We start from the raw sequence: 19,925 nt of genomic DNA on the forward strand, positions 1-19,925 counted from the left end.
CTTCGGGAGCCTCATAATGCCATTTTTCCAAAATTCCCTTGGCTTACTTTTAAAATATTCTTCGAGCCCGTTTTTCATTTCGTTTACTGATTTGAATTTTCTGTTGCGAAGAAAGAAACAAATAATAGTCCAATGGTGCAAGGTTTGGAGAGTATGGAGGATGTGGTAAAACATTCCAATCAAACTCTAGAAGTTTCATTCGCACCGCTAAAGAAACACGTAGCCTTGCGTTATCGTGGTGGAACACGACGCCACGTCTGTTCACCACTTCAGGATGTTTTGTGATAATGGCTTCCTTAAGTTTTTAAAGTTGGGTGCAATATTTTTTACTGTTGATCGTTTGCCCTTCCGAAAGTAATTCGTAGTAGAGAATACCCTTCCAGTCCCACCAAATTGAAAGCAGCACCTTCTTCGGGTGAAGTCCAGGTCTTGCTACCGTTGGAGGACACTTATCTCAACTCGACCAAGTTGTAGAAAATCCAACTTTCATCCCCAGTAATCAACTTTTTTAAAAATGGCTCTCTTTTGTTGCGTAGAATTAGCAAATCGCATGTCAAGATTCGATTCAGGAGATTGCTCTCCGTCAGTTGATGGGCGACCCACACTTCGTAGCGATTAACGTACCCAAGCTTTGTCAAATGTTCATGAATCGTTGTTCGCGGGATGTTTAAAACATCTGCTATCTCACGAACACTAAAGTTTGGGTTTTCATCGAGGTAGGCCTTGATAAGGTCAGTATCAGTGGTGGATGGACGACCGTTGCGATCTTCATCTTTCAGATTAAAATTTCCGGCTCTAAACCTCCTAAAGCAATTCCGGACTGTTTGAGCAGTTATAGACCGATCGCCATAAACGTCACAAATCTCCTTTGCAGTGTTTTTAAGCGTACTATCTTTTTTAAAGCAGTGAAACATAACGTGGCGAAAATGTATCTTTTGGTCTTCCATCTTTCACCACGCAAAAAACACTCGATATATTTTCTACTAACGTCGAGAACTGTTTTCTTGCCTTACCAGAGGATAACTCGTGACCACACGATTGACGGTAGAGTGATTTGGTGGTTTGTTTACTTAAGTAGAACGAGATAAGGCCCCGAGCGGCGAACGCAAAAATCTTTCCGGATGACCTAATGTTTACATTTCCTTACGTTACCCTATGTTTACGTTCCACGTTTATTCGTTTATTCTATTTGTTTCCGTTTGGTATCTAACTAGTGATATACTTATATTACGTGGAAAATGATGTATTGCGGTATACCATTGATTAATAGACCCACTAATTCTATCAATACGCATATAAAATTGAAACCTAGAATATGTAATCAATCGATGCTCATTTTATACTCAGTAGCACGAATCAAAGCAAAGCTCGTTTCAATAATTAATAATGCTTTGTTTTCTGTAACTGCGTTGCCTAGGTTTCGTGGCCTCACATTAGATCCGTGAAAGGCGATAATTCGTAGAACATGGAACTGCGTATTTCCACGATGAACATTTGTGGTATCATATTGCCTTTGTGAGATTCAATGTAACTGTACGTAGTTATCATTGTTGCTGCGCCTATGAAACAATCACGACCCTTCGTGTATCCTCAGCGCTCCATCTCTTTGCTTGTTCATATTGTTTAGTTGGAAAATTCATTAGAGAACTAATTACACAGGATATACGGTCGGTGAACAAGGATTGCAAAGCGGAAATAGGCAACGATTTAATTTATCCGTTCCTCATTCGCAATGAAACTGTAAGTATGCTACAGGCTGAATGTTTGAGATCACTGCGTGCTCCGTTAAAACTCATAGAAATTTAAAAGAATATTAATTTAGAATGCTAAGGTCTTTTTAATAAAAAATAAAGATAAAGAAAACCTTTAATACAAAATTTATTTTGATAGTAGGGAATAGTAACCAATAAGAACCCCAGAATTTATTATCATTGCTAAGTGGTTGATTAATTCATAATTTTATTTTATATTTTAATAACAATTTTCTAGGAAATGTACATTTTTAAATTGTATCACTATTATAGCGAACCACAGGATTAAGAAAAGGTCAGCTTAAAATTTTGTTATCTTAAAAAACTTTCGTAAAAGATTTGATCGAAGTAAGGCATATTAATATTAATATTTAGTAGATTAATTCCAAATTAATAGTAAAATTGGAAAATTTAGATTCTAAATTCAATTTACATAAATACACTTGGAAAAATAATACTAAACTTTTTGGTCGATCCTGCGTCTTTATTTATCCGATTGCTATCGTTCAGAAACACGTTTTCAAAAAAGATATCGGAAGATTTTTAGATCATTGAATGATCAGGGAAATAATGTTAAGTCGTGCAATATACTACGAAAAAAAAAAAAAACGGAATATAATCGACTCTTTTGCTGCCTGAAACGAAAACGTAACCATGAGACGGATGCTCTTTGAACGGGCTACGATCTTTTTCTTCTTTGTGGATATGCTACGGACGCCGTTATAAAAATTCATCTGGTTGCCTACGAACGAATTTAATGACGACAGGCGGTTTGTGTAATGCCTAAAATTGAATGCAAAACCGCGACACCAGATCGGTTCGATAAAACCGTCAATTCCTATGTGTAAACCGGTGTAACGATAAAATCCCTGAACAAACAACTACGAGACATCAATTTCTGCTTTGTTTCTAAATAACAGCCCGTGGCGCAACGATTAACCCTTTGCACTGGGAATTTTATTTCAATTTCGTTAGCAGCAGCTCGCAACGCTTTTAAGTGTTTTATTTGAAATTTACTTTAACTAAAAAATAGGACAGTTTAAATAAATAAAGGAAGAAAGAAATTCACTTAAATACCAGTTTTATTCACACTATTGTTGTATTTTGTAATTTTTAAGTGTATGATATATCTTGAAACAATTTCCAGGATGCAATCCTGCTTTTCTTTCGCACGTCTCACAAAAAATGGTGGGACTGAAAGAATGTCGAGTGGGACTTGACAAAGGAGCTTCTGAGATAAAAACTGATGTCGAGTCACACTCGACATAGGAAAGAGGGTTATTGTTCGACCAATCTGTTACGAACTGGGACATTTCGTGGCGTTTTCCAATGTAAATGGTGTAAATCGCGAAAGGATAATCTGACATGAAACTGAGTTTATTCTCTGGGGAATTGTAATGACTGGCGTCTTTTCTGAAAGCTCGTAATGGTGCATTACTGAAACAGGATAATCGAGTAACAGATGAAAACCGAGTGGTTATTCAGGGAAGTAAAACATAATTATTTGAGAAAGAGATTGGTTAGAACCATGAAAACGTTCAGATGTTTCCTTTCACGACGGTTTGTTGAAAGGAAATCTATTATGATAGTCGAGCAACAATTAAGGGATATCAATATCTATTTCCACAAAGGAGCAACCAGGCTTTTGGAACGCCGGCAATAATTCACTCGGCTGGATCGCTTATTCACGCTGAATTTCATCTTCGTCTGTGCTGGCCGATGCAAGTCGATCATCTCGAAACCTCAAGCACATTCGAATGATCGAGTTTCATAACGACGACTCGAATAAAGCTACCTGCAATAGTACAAATGACAGCATCGAACGTGTGTATAGTTTGAAATTTTAACCTGTGAAATATATTGTTGTACAGGCTTTCATTGCAATCGAACACGATTAATTTGCGTTTTTTTAACACGAACAAAGAATGGTCTTGATACGGCAAAATTGGTTATTTAATTTATTAAATTATTTAATTGGTTATAAAGTATTTTTGTGTTATTTCTATTTTGAAATATGTTCCTGATTATTTCATTTTATATTTAATGAGGAATATCTTGTCCATAATCCGATCTTGATCCCAATCCCGGTCTTAAAAATGTAATTTAATTCTTTCGATTATTATCCAATCCTCGAAAATGATTAATAGTAATGGTTGATACAAATTTAATTTCTTTAATTAAAGAGACAGCAGTAAAGCTGTTTAAACGAAGTGCAGTGTACTGAATAAAACATTGTCCCGATCCCATTCATTGTCACAGACCATCCATCCACTTTTAACATTATCGACAGACAGTATTTTCACGTCATTTCGAATCATGGAATTATACCAATGGCGAATATCGTTGACGCTTGTTATAATAATAATATGCACCAGTCGTAAAAACATCAATTTTATGTTTCGATCGTTTTAGTAATTTTTCACGCAATTAATTGTATGATTTAAACATTAGGAATCATCAATAAACATGTATATGAGATATTCATATTAATATTTACCGAACCACGCTACAAGCAAGGTATTGTGCTTGGCCTTAATGTATGTGTGTGTGTAGGTGTGTTTGTGCTACTGTAATTTTAAAACGGCTTAACCGATTCTAACCTTATAGATCTCAATCGATTCGTGTCCATCCCCGGAGTGTTGTACGTTGTATATTGAAAGGATATTGAAAATATAAAATAACGGAAGACACAGACTGGTAAAAAAGTTCATGTACCTAAATCGTTGAATTCAGGAAGAGAATGCTGTATCAGGCAGTCATAGTATTTCTAGAGTTTAATCGTCATTGTGACAATTTTTAATTAGTGCGGGTGACCGACTGCGGCATTTTCAACTCTCTGCGCTCCGACTTTTATTTCAATTTCGTTACCAGCAGCTCCCAATGCTTTTAAGTGTTTTATTTGAAATTTACTTTAACTAAAAAATAAGACAGTTTAAATAAATAAAGGAAGCAAGAAATTTACTTAAATAGCAGTTTTATTCACACTATTGTTGTATTTTGTAATTTTTAAGTGTATGATATATCTTGAAACAATTTCCAGGATGCAGTCCCGATTTTTTTTTCGCACGTTTGACAAAAAAAAGGTGGGACTGAAAGAATGTCGAGTGGGACACGACAAAGGAGCTTGTGAGATAAAAACTGATGTCGAGTCACACTCGGCATAGGAGTGCAAAGGGTTAAAGGTTACTTATCTAAATTCGGTAACTGTACCAGTTAGCTGCTTAAAAATATCCGAATGTGTAATTGTCTCATATTTCTGAGTGAAACATACATATTGTCTTTTTGTAATTTTTTTTTAGTTTTGCACAGACGGGTATCATTTTTTACAAATATTAATTTTTTTATCTTATGCATTGAATATTCCATTTGATATACTTTTTCTCACTGACTGATAGTATCACGCGTCTATTGCAATCGATAATAATTAATTTGATCGAATTTGTTTCTCTTCCTTGCAACTTCAATACAATTAATAATGAGGAAACATTCGGAATTATATTGCACATATATTAATATTAGAAATTTTGTATGTGCATATGTGTGTATGTGACTGAAACCTATAGCGTATCTTTCATTCGTCTCTGCGCCACGCTTGATGAGATCAGCTTTAAGGCTTTAAACGAACCTGTAGCAAAGGCTTGTTAGAAAGCTTGCAAGCTTACAGCGCGCAGTATTCCCTTGTAGAGTGCTGGATTCCCCTTTGCTAAGTCCCAGGAGCAAGAAACCAGAAGAATCGCTAATTCCTCCAGGAAATATATGTCTTTATTTTAATTCTTCCCGAGGTTGAAGGTGGATATATGAAGTAGCTTATAGAATATTTTCTGTTTTCGATAGTGTTGAGGTTGACTGATAGAAGAACGAGTGGATGAATTTGTAACAGAAAAATATATTGAAATAAATAAAGGTATAAGTATAATGTATAAGTTTATGCTGATCCAGACCCTCACGCTTAGTGTGTTACAATACAATACAGTCGATAGGGAGCACGTTCATATATTTATAGATATTACCAAAAAAGTTAACCTTGTAGCTCTAGCTAAAGGCTACAAGAAACATAAATAGAAATCTATTTATTAGCTGCTTTGTTCCTAGACCTTGTAACCCAAAACATAATTTATATTCAAGGGCACAATAATATGGACCTCTCCGTATTTAGAATATTTTTGTTTCACTAAATTCTATTTTCTGCGTAACAGCGGTCTCCAAGCCACAGATGTACAAAAATAAAGATGTAGAGTTTTTCTTGAAGTAATTACTTCAACAAATAGTATTCCATTTTTGGTGAATTTTAGATATGATACAAAGGAATTGTTAAATTAATGCAAAGCTAAAGTACAAAGCTAATACCAAAGAAATTAAAATGAATGAAATGCGAAAAAATACATAATGAAGGGGAGAAACAATATCTTATTTTGTCAATATTTTTCATAAAAAATCATTTAAATCCTCAAAATTGCACCGTTATTAATCTGTACAAATAAATTGTGGATTCTACTCTCTATTACACGCCACGTTGTTGGTTAATGAATGATGCCCATTAATAACTATTCATTTTCATAAAAATTATTTTTTAACCATTGTCTGATTATTATAAAGTATTTATGAGACTACTGTTTTTCGTTTTAACTATTTCTGTGGCCAGTGCCTGTCTTTTATCAATAATAGAAAATAATCTCTCGCTCCGACGATACCTTCCCAAAGTACACTGCTCTATCGTGATGGAATTGAGACTTAGTATAAGACTGTACATTCGGAGAAACAATGCTATCAGCCGAAAAGGAGAACTCGAGTAGTGACGGAATCCAGTTGTCTAAGGAATGAAGAATTACTCCAATAAAATGTGCAGCGGAAGGCAAACGCTAAAAAGAATTTCAAGAGTAAAAGGAGCGGCGTGGCAGGTGGAGGAGGAATTTCAGCGATGACAAAACAGGGTCAAGACACCGAAAGGGGAAGTTCTAGCAATTTACAAAGAACACTACGATTTCAGAAGTAACGATAACAATGGGGTCAGGAACAACACCACAAAGATTCATTACAAGATTCTACAATAATATACTGCTGTACTACGTACCACAATAACTATAATACTACAAGAAATAAATATAATGAAAACTAACAAAATACACAAGAAAAAACAAAGTTTACAAAAGTGAAGATACAATTAATTTTAACGAAGCTGATTTTTAGATTTCTATTACAAGATATCTTGTGATTTTAAGAAGCACAAATCCGAAATTTAAGAAGCAGAGGTACAAAAGTAAGGTGAAATTGAACTACATTATTCAAACGAACGTTGAAATCGTGAAACGTGCTAATATTTACGACGAGCTCAATCACGTTGATTCTTTGTCGTTCTCGCGTACGAATACAACTCGCCCCAATAAATTGACTGTATTGGCGTTTGTTCGCTCTCGGCCCATTTTCCATCGGTCGGAGTTGGTCCCTTTAAAAGCTCGAGTACGAACAGTCCGACGAAATAAGCGAACTCGACGACCACGATCAGGCTGAAACCGACGAAGATGCCGCAAATACCGCTAGCTTCACCTGTAAAACGTCGATCGAACGGTTAAATTACTTCCTCGACCACCTAGAACCGAATTAGGATACATTAAGAAGGGAAGACAGAAAAAAAATGAAGAATATTCTCAGAAGGAGGTAGAGGTTCTGAAGTATATTTGCATTATTATCATCCTCATTACATCATGCAATAAATAAAGTATCAAGGCATATGCAAATTTATATTTTTATAAAGCAAATAAAGAAACAGAGCCTAAGAGATTTGTTTCATCTATCAATGAATATTTTTTTGCACATTTTTATGTATTTTTACACTTTTAGGATTCCTATAAATGCAGAACTGTAAATAATTTAGTGACAAAATTCTCAATCCTTCGATATGTTTTGTTGAAGTGCAACTTATGAAACGCACAAACATTTTTTCACTCAATGGGTGAAATAACCAATCACTATATGTCAACATACATGCGAACACGTGATCATATTTGGTCGAACACGACTGTAAAAGCGTGTGAGTGGTGAGAGTACGAAAACAGTTAAAAAGGGTCGCTTTGGTGGAAAAAGAGGTTGTTGTTGTTGTTGGTTGATGTAAGCTGTAAGTTATGAGTTGTCGTTAGTCGTTAGGAGTTGATTAGTTGTATTGGGATATGTGTCATTTTGTGCGCTACACTAGATTAGCCGAGTAGTAGTGACACACATATATGAGTATGAGTGTGTTGGAGTATGTGCATGCACAGCGTCTCGTAAAACAGATGAATGCAACTGTTCCGTTTGTAGTGTGGTATAGAAGTTGGTGAGACAAAGAGAGTGTTGAGACGCGTGCAAATGTGAATCGACGAAGATCTTGTAAATCACATATTAAATAAATCCGAAACTATTTTGATATCAATTCTAAATGTAATCTAAGTGTTCGTATACATTTATTTCGGCGATTAAGATCCACAATTCTCAATTAATACATTAAAAAGTAGTTTTAGTTAAATAATTATAGTTTTCTGTTTTATCATTGTAAATAAATATGTAAAATAAAATCATTATACATATACTTACTGAAAAGTCATAAGTCACGGAAAAGTCGTTTACAGAAAAAAAATTTCTAAAATAAATTGTTACCTAATATATATAGTATAATGCAGAAATTGCTTTATAACTTGAAAACTAAAGTCGGGCTTTGGATTGTGAGATCGCCCCTATTTCCAATAATTAATTACTAAAGCTATTTCAATTTTAAGTATTTTGTAATCTGTAATATAGCTGTAAACAAATGTAACCAATTTTCTATGTACTACTGCAATAAAATTCATATCTTCATTGATACAACTGAAGAAACGTAATAAGCAGAGATTTATTTCATATGCATAATATTTCATATGCATAATTTGAGTGATTCGTATGTTTTTATGTTTTACACCTTTTGCCTTTCTGTAAATACGTTAATATCTACAGTCGAATAATAAAATTCTCAGTCCCTTTGTGTATATACGTTTAACACTGATTTTCCATTAAACTTTTAATGCCGTTACTTTGTTACTTTGTTACACGTTACTTTGTGGAAAACGTGTTTATATTTCCTTGTTACAGCTACGTAATATTATGTCACCATGCATCATGGGACAAAAACGTTTCCTCTCCTATCCCGTTACGCAAAGGAAGAAAGCGAGTGAATTTTCCTAACGAAAAATGTATGTTCTTTATCCCGAGTGTATTATATTACTTGTAACCGGTACCACGAGCGTATGTACATAGCACAATAGATCAACTCGTAGCTGTTTCCCTGTTTTTATTTCCTTCTTTCGAGTCACTGACCAACAGATTACACCCCCGTAGAAACCTTGCGCTACGAACCTTTCGTTACACAATGAAATCGTCTGTATTTTGTGATCTTTGCTTTTTCGTTTCTCGAACTTTGCCCTGGGAGTTTCCAGTGATGCTAGTGTCGCTAAACGAAGTCTCTTAACCTCGTTTTTTTTTTACCCTTGAATGTTTATTCTGCACCGAACACTTTGAGCTAAAAATTTAAATGCAAATGGAAAAGGAGAGATCTGCTGGAAATTTGATGAATTTGAAATGACCGATGCTCGAGCTTGGACAATACTCGAAACGATAAAAGATAAACGAAATAGAAATGTATATTATTAATCGTAAGAAAATATTAGCTCATTTCACTTAGAGAATTTATAGAGAAAGATTATATTGAAGAAAAATTATAGAGGTACAAGCGGGAAAAGGTGCGAATAAGTCGAAAATATAGAATACAATTTTTCATATGAAGCTTTGTTTTCAAGGAAATTAATTTTAAATATTCCTCTGGTAGGGAATTTTTTTGAATTATAAGGGACTTGTGAATTAATAATCTACGTTTATGTTTGTGTTTATTATGGTGGAGAATTAAAAACACCGAGAGATACGAAATATTCATGCACGATGAACTTTATTATTTTAGAAATTGTAAAATTCCTCATTCTATTCTAAATATACAATAACTGTAATAAATAATAAATACAACTTCATTATGATAAATCATTCTGAAATTAAGTTTCTATTATTGCATACAATTTATTATATCATTATATATTGGCGTAAAATTTATGGATTCATTCTCTGTTCTCCACAACAATATAACCAATACAAGTATAAGTAGAACTATTAATTCACAGCGTGACGCGCTAACTTTTATCAATAAAATATTTAATCTCCATTTTTTAAAATAAAGCTTCATCAAATTAAAGTAAGGACAAATTTTATTCTACGTTTTCAAGTTATTTCTTCATCTAGAATCACTCTTTTCCTGTTTGTCTTAAAAATACTTTAATTTTAATATAGACTTCACTCACCCATAACTTCATACCAACGATAAATCACGTCTTGCTTCAATTTGATCGTACCAAAGTTGTTAAAATATATCGTCAGCAGTGATTGATTCTTGATTTCCACGTCAGTTCTTCGAATTTAAGATCATATCGTTTATTACAAGATGATAGAGCCATTAAATAGATATTTACTTACAAAACTTCGGCAACGTGTTGATTAGACTCCAAACCAGACATAGCCATCTTCGCATTATACTTCACATGGCTGCATTCAGGATAACAATTATAGCAGTACAATGTCTTCGTTTTATCCATATTTTCATTGTTATTATATAGATTTTCATGTGGCACCACGGAAAACCATGTAGCTGTAATTTAAATACCAATCAACGTGTAGACTTTGTTTTATCCTTATAATATAATCAAATACATATCATCGTTAGAATACACAAGGAATGATGAATTTCGTAGCGTTACAATTAATCATGGAAAGTTCATTAATTAATCAATTTCGTGTAGAGACCATGGCACAATGATAACTCGGCCGGACAATTCAACGCTGTTACATGATTGACGTCACGAGAATTTCGACGGTGCTTACATTTATGTTGCGACAAGCACGGCACATCTTCCAAATTGCAGACCCTTCTAGATTCTGGAAATAAAGAAAACAAATATCAAAGGGAACTTTTTAATATTTTGAGAATACCAATAATTAAGTGTTACAATAACCTACGTAAGATAGCTTTAATTAAATATAACCAAAATGAGAAAATTTCTAATCCTCGTAAAAACACTTGGGAGGAAATATTAGAGTGAAAGGCACTGAATATGCTAAGTCGGAAAATACAGCTATTGGTAGTGTGGAATTATTCAAGAAATACGATTAAAAGACATGAAAATTGCAAAAGACAAAACTACACGCAACCCTGTTTGACGAAACTACTTTGAACAGAAACATTTGCGAGTCACGAATAATAATATAATATTAAAATATTATAGATAATAGTATTAAAAAACGTTCTAATAATAAAAATATGGAAAATAAGTAGAATAAGAAGAATATTAATAATACTATTAAAAATACTAAAATGATTCGATCTGAATTATTCAAGAAACGCCGTGAATATCGTAGCGCGGAACCTAATGAAATGGTTTAAAACAAAGATAAGCTTAAAGTTCTCTCACGGTGTGATATTAGAACTACCTGAACTTTGGGAATGCACATTCTGGTTGGTGAAATTGTAACAACTTTGAACCATCTCGGGAAGACCTCGTTAACGAGTCGGAAAACAAATGGTGCGAGACTTTAATTGAAATTAAATTGAAGCAGCGAAGCATTTAGAATACTTTCTAGCTTGCTCCATTCGTTCCAAGAGTATTATTATTTTAATAAGCAACATGGCAACATTAAACGTTTCAAAGAACGAGAGCAACGATATGAAACTATTGTCGGATTTACGACAGAATTGTAGCAATCTTCTTTCGTTTCGTTTAATACCCCATTTCGTACGATCCGCTTTAATGCTTTAAGTCGTTGGGAAGCTCGCCGGTAAAAAAGGTTGCTCGGCAGATGGGCCGAGTCTCGTAGTTTCTAATCTCAGGAGAAAGGGCAGGGTGCTGTTAATGTCTTGCAAAGGCCTCAGCCAGTCTACGTCGTCGCGGTTCATTTCGACGCAGAGTGAAAGTGAAAATAGGAAATGGTGGAGGACCCTTTCAACGTTTCTCACGCTTCGCGGTGTCGACCTTGTCGCGCCTGTCTCTGCTTTTAAAACATTACGCGCTGAAATAACGGGGCTGCTGGGAAAGCACGATCCTGCGTTTGCCTTGCTTGTTTTCTCGGTTAAGGGATTAGAATTCTGGAACGCGCCAGTTTCACGGAATCTTGTGGGAAGAATTAGTAATAAGCATGTAACGACTCCTAAGTTTAATAAATTAGAGAAACCCTAGTTTCATTCAATTAATATCCATAGTCCTATTTTGTGTATACATATATATATATTCAAATGAAAGTTTTTTTTTCTATGAAATTTTATTTTTATTTCTTACTTTCATAGTATATCAAATTTTTGCAATCACATCTATAAATAAAATAGTGTGCCAATATCTTTTATAGTCACTGTATTACTAACCGGAAATTAAAGAGCAAGAAATCTGCATGAATGAATAGTAGAGATTAATGATAATAAAAGATAAAAATCTAAAAGTGAGCTAATTTAACTATGTGGGATGGAAATACCTAGGACAATGGCATAATAACATTATGATATTTAACAAGAACTGCGTCGCAATTCAACATGGGTATTTTAATGTTTGTTTCAGTAGAAAACAATACACGAAGATTTCCTTACTAAGTACTTGAACAATACTCTAATTCAAGCTTTGTATTTCAAAGAAATTTTTTGAAAAAATTGTCACTGTTAGTTACATAAATTCTACCAAATGTCCAAATTGGACAAATTATGAATGTAAACAACTACATAAAAAAAAAAAAAACTGTTAGTCACATCGAGCTCTTATAGAAAACCGACGAAATTCTTATTTCTTATTCGAAAAAAAAAACACTTGATTTTGTAACGAGAGTTTCTTTCTTATTTACTCAAATTGCCTTATAGGTACAACCCTTTTTAATCCACAATATCACGTCTATTTACTAATTTCAATGTATAGAGAGATGACGAATCTTACCTCGATTAGGTAAAAAGAAAGGTATACACTTGCAGATTTTCCACATATCTTGCGTCTTGCAATCAACGATGCAGTCGCTGTAAGTGTAAAACATCCGAAGGGAAGTCATTTCATCCTCGAATACACAATCGCGTTTCTCCAGAGCATACGACATTATACTTCTTATGCTGTAAAACATGATTGCCTCTAGCTCCACGCTCCGGTGCACCCTGGGCGAGACTAGAAAGTCGATCACGCCTCCACTTGTCATGTCCGGATAATCGTATGGATTAAAGATCGTCACCTGATAGCGTAAAATCTGCCCATTAGACTTTCAAAACAAAATAAAAATACCGCTATCTGTCCGTCATTCATCGTAGAAAATGTCAACGTTTATGAATAACTACGAAATAATCGCGTCAAACCGACCAGCGACGAGTGAAATATTCACGTGGTATATTTACGTCGTAAGCGAATCGTTTCTAGCAAGAGAAAAAGGAAACTGCAATTTGCATAATGCACCGAACCTCGGCTGTTGCGCGAGATAATCCTCACAAGCTACCACGATCCACATTTCTGGCGGCGTGATCACGACCGAGACTTGTTTCTGCCTAATTTCTGGTTGAATTTTCGCCAAATTATTTCGGAACTGACGAAGCTTGTCTTCGATCCGTCGGAAATTGTCGACTAGCACGTGATATTAATTCAGAATTTCGTGGAAGATCGTTGTACGATCTGACGCAAAAGGCCGATCAACAAGCAATTGACCATTATGATCACCGTCGATCTAGTTTGATAATATTTGACTTTAATAATCCATTAAATGTCGCGCACGAATACATCGACGATGATATTATTCGAAGATTTTAGCTGAATGTTAAACAGCTTGTTTCGAAGAATATCTGTGCGAGACGAGCAACACAAGGAAGAAACGCCACGTCCATAGAATTAAAAATTCCGTAAGCGTTCCGTGCAGGCGCTAGCTTCAACTCGGCTGATGAAAAATTACCTTCCAGCCGGCGCTCGGGAAAATAGGGTAGAAGTAATCGTCCAGAAACGGTTCCAGCAATACCGACAGCCCGCCGTTCTCGGTCAAATTTTGCACCTTCATCGATTTCACTCGGTGACTGACCTCGCGGTTCCTGCGAACATGATCGATGAAAATTCACAAAGACACAACGAAAAAATGGTGAATCGCGTGCACGAAACGCAGTTGTTACTCGTGAAATAATTTTTATGCAGCGAGAAAGAAATGGGAAGGAAATTGCACCAACGTTAACACTAGAACTACCACCAAATTGACTGGTTTTACAATTTTATTTTAAAATTCTTACTTCATGTTATATTTTTTTCCCGCAATGATGTAACGACTTTCGGAACGATAACTAAAAGAATAATATAATGAATTTTATTTTGTTTTTTATGTATTCAAACTCAAAATAATTTTGCATCTAGGCTACTTATACCAGTAAAATGACTGGTACTTTTCAAAGTGTAAAAGGGTCCTGCGGTCTGTTTATCGAACCCCAATTAACCAGTTTCCTCGTTTTCTACAATTTGCCACACGTTTTTAAAATTTTTATTGCGTATCATTCAATATGATGATATCAGTTATCAGGAAAATTCCAGATCGATCGCTGGATCGCTAGATGTTAACATTAAAAATACCACACCAGTCAAAATAACTGCTTCTACAATTTTATAAATGTGTCAAGCCTTGTTTAGAGATTATGGTCCCAGATGAATTAATAATACCAAAAATGTACTATATAACATGGAATTCCTTCCGTAAGAAAGTAATAAATCAATAAATATAAAAATATTCTACTATTACGTATTTTTTCAAGACCAATAATTTTGACTGGTTTTGGTAAAAATAGCTTCGTGTTAACTATCGGTAGTTCTGGTGTGAAAACACATACGAAACATGAAACGAACAGAAATTTACACGCGGATCTGTGCATGAACACGGTCAGGAGTACTGAAAAATAAATTTCTCGCACGCGGTTGCGACGCTGCGCTGTCCGAATAAATGATTCATTGACAGGACGCAAAGAGAATTTAGGTGGTCTGGAAACTCACAAATGCGTGTCGTCCCCTTTAGTCGCGTAATTGAAGGTACAACAGAAGCCGTCCTGCGTCTTGCGGAACGCGAACAGCTCTGAACAGTTCCGTTCCTCGTCATGAAACCGACACTTCGACAGCATGGAGGAACATTGTGGCGTCAACTGAAACGTTTGCCACGTAGACATTGGTTAATGGCAGACAGAAATTTCATCAAAGATGAAAGCACTGTTAGAGGATATTACGGAAAGTATTAGGTTGTCCGAAAAGTGTTTTTCTTTTACAGTCACGTCTTTTACAACGATGCATCTTTATACAAACATGAAACCTAATCTGTCGAACATTGTGACCTTTATTTCGATAGAACAAAATGGATCATACGTAATTCGATAAAATAATATAAAACGGAAAATATTGTACATCCATTATTTCCTTATAAAACGAAAGAAACTTTTCGGACCACCTAATACAGTAGTTTACGTGCTGAAAGAATAGATGACACGAAATATTGGAATTTAAATAATGTTAAGTCATTCGATAAGTTCGTGGATTACAGCGTGTTGGAAGAATAGAATATTTTTTATTTGGTAGAATTTTTACAATCAATTCTCACTGAGAATTATGAGTAAATTAGAAAGAATAGATGACACGAAATATTTGGTTCATATGATGTTAGATTATTCGATAGATTCGTGGCGCGATGCGTTTATAGTTTTTATCGCGTGTTTTATGAATACAGAACGATAAACAACAAAAATACCGATCTTAACAAAATCACATTCGGTCTAGAAAAGGCACTTGAGATGAAAAAGCTAGTGAATGGCAAACATTCTGATTTTAGCTCACTCGTTTCATTATGTCGGTGATGCTGTAATAGCCATTGTAAAACACAGTGAGAAGTTGGTCGATTCGATAGAATCGGTTTTGCGGCTTGAACTCCGAGTCGTAAAGATCGCCCAGTTGCGAAATCATGTTGAGAATCTCGTCGACGGGTAAATCAGAGATATTCGCCGCGAAGCTGAATGTTAATTAAATGGAACTTTGAAAAAAATTACAAGGAATACTGGTTTTGATAAAAGGTTTATGCAAAACTCTTGTAAAATATGGAGCACGCGGAAGGAAGATGTAGATGCAATTTTTTAAATTGTTCAGACAAATTTTCATGGATACAGCTGGTCAATTGCGCGAGGTGAATGAGTAAACGATGTAATATAATAAAACGTATTCGTTAGAAGGCAGTCGGCGATCGATGTTCTCCGAAACGTTTCGGTGAAAAATTAAATTAAAAATTCTATCTCATGAAAATTAACGGCTGGACGTTACATACGCGGACAAGCGGCCAAAGTATCCATGGAAATTAGTCGCAAATTTACATCAGATAGAATTACACGGATCGAGTTAAATATTTATCCTCGTCGTTATAAATCATGATTAAGTGAAACAACGTTAGTTGCGATTTCAGTATTAATTACTCGTTCATCTCTCTCGTGCTTTAGAGAAGGAGAAATACAACGCTATACGTTGCATATTAATGGGAATTTTTTTCAAAGTAAATTTAAAGTAATTCTCGCTAACCGAATATTAATGGCCAGTTTTTGCAAATTCGAAGCTAATTAGGGACACGTTTTTGCGTTCCCTTTTAATGAACGTTTCCTTCCATCAACGCGAGCAACTTTCTAAATACACCGGCGCGGCGCGATATTATCGCGATGATCCGAAAACTACGGAATAATGTTACGTGTTCGCAAAAATATATCACCGGTACCCTTTGTATTTAAATTATGGATCTAGAAATATTGGAACGAAGCATAAGTTTAGATTATAGAGGGGGAAATTTGAAATCTAATTCAGAGAGAAGTGAATCATGACATCCATATATTGTACTGTCAATTATGAAAATAATTAATCCGACAGATTAATATATAAACTGATGAATAAAAATATTGATACCGATCAGATTATCCTTGTAAAATCCTGCATAAATCTTTGTCTAAATTGCTCTGTAAAACATTATATTATTTTCGAAACTGAAATTTAAATATAGCATAATTCAATATCGTTAAGCAGCTGAAAAATAAAAGTAAATAATAAAAGTAGATATTAGACTGTTTCTATTGGAACATAAGATTGCAATGAATGCGAAATCGATACAAGAATCAAATCCAGGAAACGATACAGACTTAAGAAATTAATTTAGGAGTGGTAGAAAAACCAGTGTGGAATTTTTATAGCAATTACTGGGAATAAAGATTTTATATGACACATTTAATAATCGAAATCGATAACCTAATTGTTTTTAATCCTTGAAACTTATAATTGGATAAAGAATGAGATTTTTTTCAAATTTGTACAGAATTTTGTAAGGATATCTAGTCTGTACCATTCACTATTTATTAAAATCTACGTATAAATTTACAAAATATAAAAAAGGGATATTAATATGCTGTTGATAATGTACTGTTCAAAATAATAAATACATTGCATCATATTTCTCTGACAGTGCTTATAGGTCATGCTTAAACAAGCACTTGACAAATATCCATTCTCAATATTTCATGATAAATAATAAATATGCAGAACTGGGCACGTTACAAACTGCTCCGTACGACAATATGCTACATATTGTACGTACATCCCTATATTTTTATATATGTAGTCCTATTATATAAGCATCTGGTGCTACTTTAAACTTTATATCCTACAGAAATATTTTCTCTGTTTTCGTTTTACAACAAAGTTACAAATTCGAAAGTTGAAACTTGATTTTGGCTATTATACAGTCAAACTCCTAGCGTTTGCTCATAAGTTTCCTCATAACGCTGATGCTGAAACTCCTCAGTGAATTTTCCTCGTTTGGAACGAATACGTAACAGCGGCTTTGTACGAAATAGAATTTTCGGGAATGCAGGAAAATAGCGGTGGAATTCGTTTATGAACGAAAGGCAATTCTAAACGCGAAGCCGCAGCTTCGGCCGCAATTGAAATTATTCGTGCAGCGCCATTCGGTGCTACGGGGTGTCCAATGAACCTAACCGCCCTGCGCTCGATTGCATTCTGCTTCCTCCGCGGCTGCGTTTCGGCCCTTCGTCAATGGCACTTGTGTTTATTTAATACTAGACGGTGCTCACATTTCGTTTGCCAACTCCATCGCCGATCGACGACTTATTCGATTGATGCTGCAAATCGCTATGCCTTAAAAAAAAACAATTTGTATGAAATCGTTCTCAAAGAATCGACAATTTCGTTGAAAATTCCTTGCTTTATGATTTTTTTTAATGACTATTACTTAAGTAAGCGAGTGTTTATTATAATCCATGCTTATTATACATACATATATATGTATACACACAATAAGACAAATTATAAATAAGGACCAAGTAATGAAACAGAATACATAAAAATTTGACTAAATCAACGCAAACAAAAATTTGCATGATTTCAAGAAAAGAAATTAGTTTAACAAAAACAGAATTCATTGACAGAATAAATAGAACTACAGAATAAACCGAGTAATAAAATATTGACACGACAATGGACTTTAGCAGAGTTAAATAAAGAGAAAATGCTCTTGCAGTAAGAATAAAGGTTCCAAACAATTTCAGCCAGATAGTAACTTTGGAAAGCTTTCAGGCATTTTAACTGGACGTTCATTTTACTTCTGAAGAAACTGCAGCAATTTTCGAAGTAGTTGGAATAAACGATCTTTCGATATTGAAGCATCCAGCTTGTCTCGTAAAAAAATTACTCGGTCCTATTTTTAAACAATAGCACAGCTAGATATACAAAAGCATGTTTAATTTACCTGGGAAATTTAATTTGTATGTGGGAAAGTATTCCGTTTCGACGCTAGTGAACAGCGGATTCTCCATAAATTCGAGATACCCGTAATAAATCGTGCAAACCATAGCGGGCACCGTGACCGCGTATACCAGGAACCATAGCGTTCTGAAAATATCGTCCCGGAAAACTCGATCGGATGAATTTTTCCGCGTGCAACCGCGCGAATTTCAGTTAACAAGTTTTCTCTCCACCCCGTCGTAAATTCTAAATATTTACATCGTGGAATAGGCTTTCGTCGAACGTTACGATGCGGCAGTACACAGGCTGTTTCAAAAAATGTAGCATGCAGCATGTAGTACTCATTACATGAAACAGATACGTTTGAACAAATATGGCTCTAAAAATTTGCCAATCCTGAATTATTAGAACGGAATCACCGATGATAGCAGTAGTTTAGTTTAAAGTTTAATTTAAGTTAACATGAAGTCTATTTTAAAATTGAACGAATTAATCTAGTAATAGAATAAAGTAGTACAATAAAGTATTCCAAATGACAATCTAAGACAATAGATAGCTACTTTAAAGTTGAATATACCCAAACTGTCATGAAACAACTAACTAACACTTTGACTGCCACATCAAAATCACATGTTTCGCTCAGGACACCACGGGACCATTTTTATTATTCAAAGCATATAATGGCAAAATAATATTAAATTGATAATGTAAGACAACATTCTTCCCCAATGGACCGTTTATCTGATTGGTGGTCACGGGTGACCACCGTGGCGCCTTGGTAACAGTTGATGGCGACATATTATAACAAGTCTTCGTTTATTTTAACAAACTATTTGCATTCGTTATTTCGTCGCAAGCAAAACGTCCAAAGTATACTGTTGAAACGTGTAGAAGATATTAGTAAACAGTATTTGTTCATTCTATATATAATAGTAAGGTGGAGAGACAAGCGTGACATTTTTATGATTTCGACGAAACATTCGGCTGAAATGGTAGAGGTCCGCAAAAAAATTATGTTTGTGATAAACCAATGGTAGTGATAGATTACAACAAAGGAAAATGTGCTGTAGATTTATTGGATCAAATGATAGCATATTCTACACCACAGAAAAACCCTCAAGTGGTATATAAAATTAGTTTTCGAGGTATTGTTAAATACATAAATTTCAAACGCGATGATAAACAAGCAACAAACAAAAATTAAGGTATCAGATTTTAGAATGGCACTCGTTCGCACCTTACACAGTGCCGTTCACCAGAGCCGTCAAATATACTTATTCGACAAAGATTGCGACACGAAATGCAGAAGAAAGAAGGG

General features: G+C 34.7%; 2 protein-coding genes across 2 annotated transcripts in view; one reads left to right on the forward strand and one right to left on the reverse strand.

Annotated features, from left to right (window-relative positions):
* The window catches only part of LOC138182441 (endoplasmic reticulum junction formation protein lunapark-A-like), a 102,263-nt gene that overhangs the window by 10,025 nt on the left and 72,313 nt on the right, over positions 1–19,925 (forward strand). The gene's annotated exons all lie outside the window — the stretch shown is intronic.
* Positions 7,081–18,714, reverse strand: LOC138182608 (sodium channel protein Nach-like). The gene is made up of 9 exons (XM_069118641.1): positions 18,612–18,714; positions 17,938–18,001; positions 15,656–15,827; positions 14,828–14,973; positions 13,755–13,887; positions 12,767–13,049; positions 10,275–10,446; positions 10,103–10,209; positions 7,081–7,295 (listed from the first exon to the last, which is right to left on the reverse strand). Exons 1-9 carry the CDS (start codon positions 18,712–18,714, stop codon positions 7,081–7,083), a joined length of 1,395 nt encoding a protein of 464 aa, XP_068974742.1.

The sequence above is a fragment of the Bombus flavifrons genome, chromosome 8 (genome assembly GCF_040668555.2).
Source record: "Bombus flavifrons isolate JBK064 chromosome 8, iyBomFlav1_principal, whole genome shotgun sequence".
Lineage (NCBI taxonomy): Eukaryota > Metazoa > Arthropoda > Insecta > Hymenoptera > Apidae > Bombus > Bombus flavifrons.

Bases quoted from the DNA above. Each gene is read 5' to 3' on its own strand.
- LOC138182608 (XM_069118641.1), bottom strand. From the start codon at position 18,714: ATGGTTTGCACGATTTATTACGGGTATCTCGAATTTATGGAGAATCCG. The intron at 18,002-18,611 runs GTAAATTAAACA...TTTTTTTTTAAG, and splicing joins ATACAAATTAAATTTCCCAG to GCATAGCGATTTGCAGCATC. The intron at 15,828-17,937 runs GTGAGCACCGTC...ATTAACATTCAG, and splicing joins ATGGAGTTGGCAAACGAAAT to CTTCGCGGCGAATATCTCTG.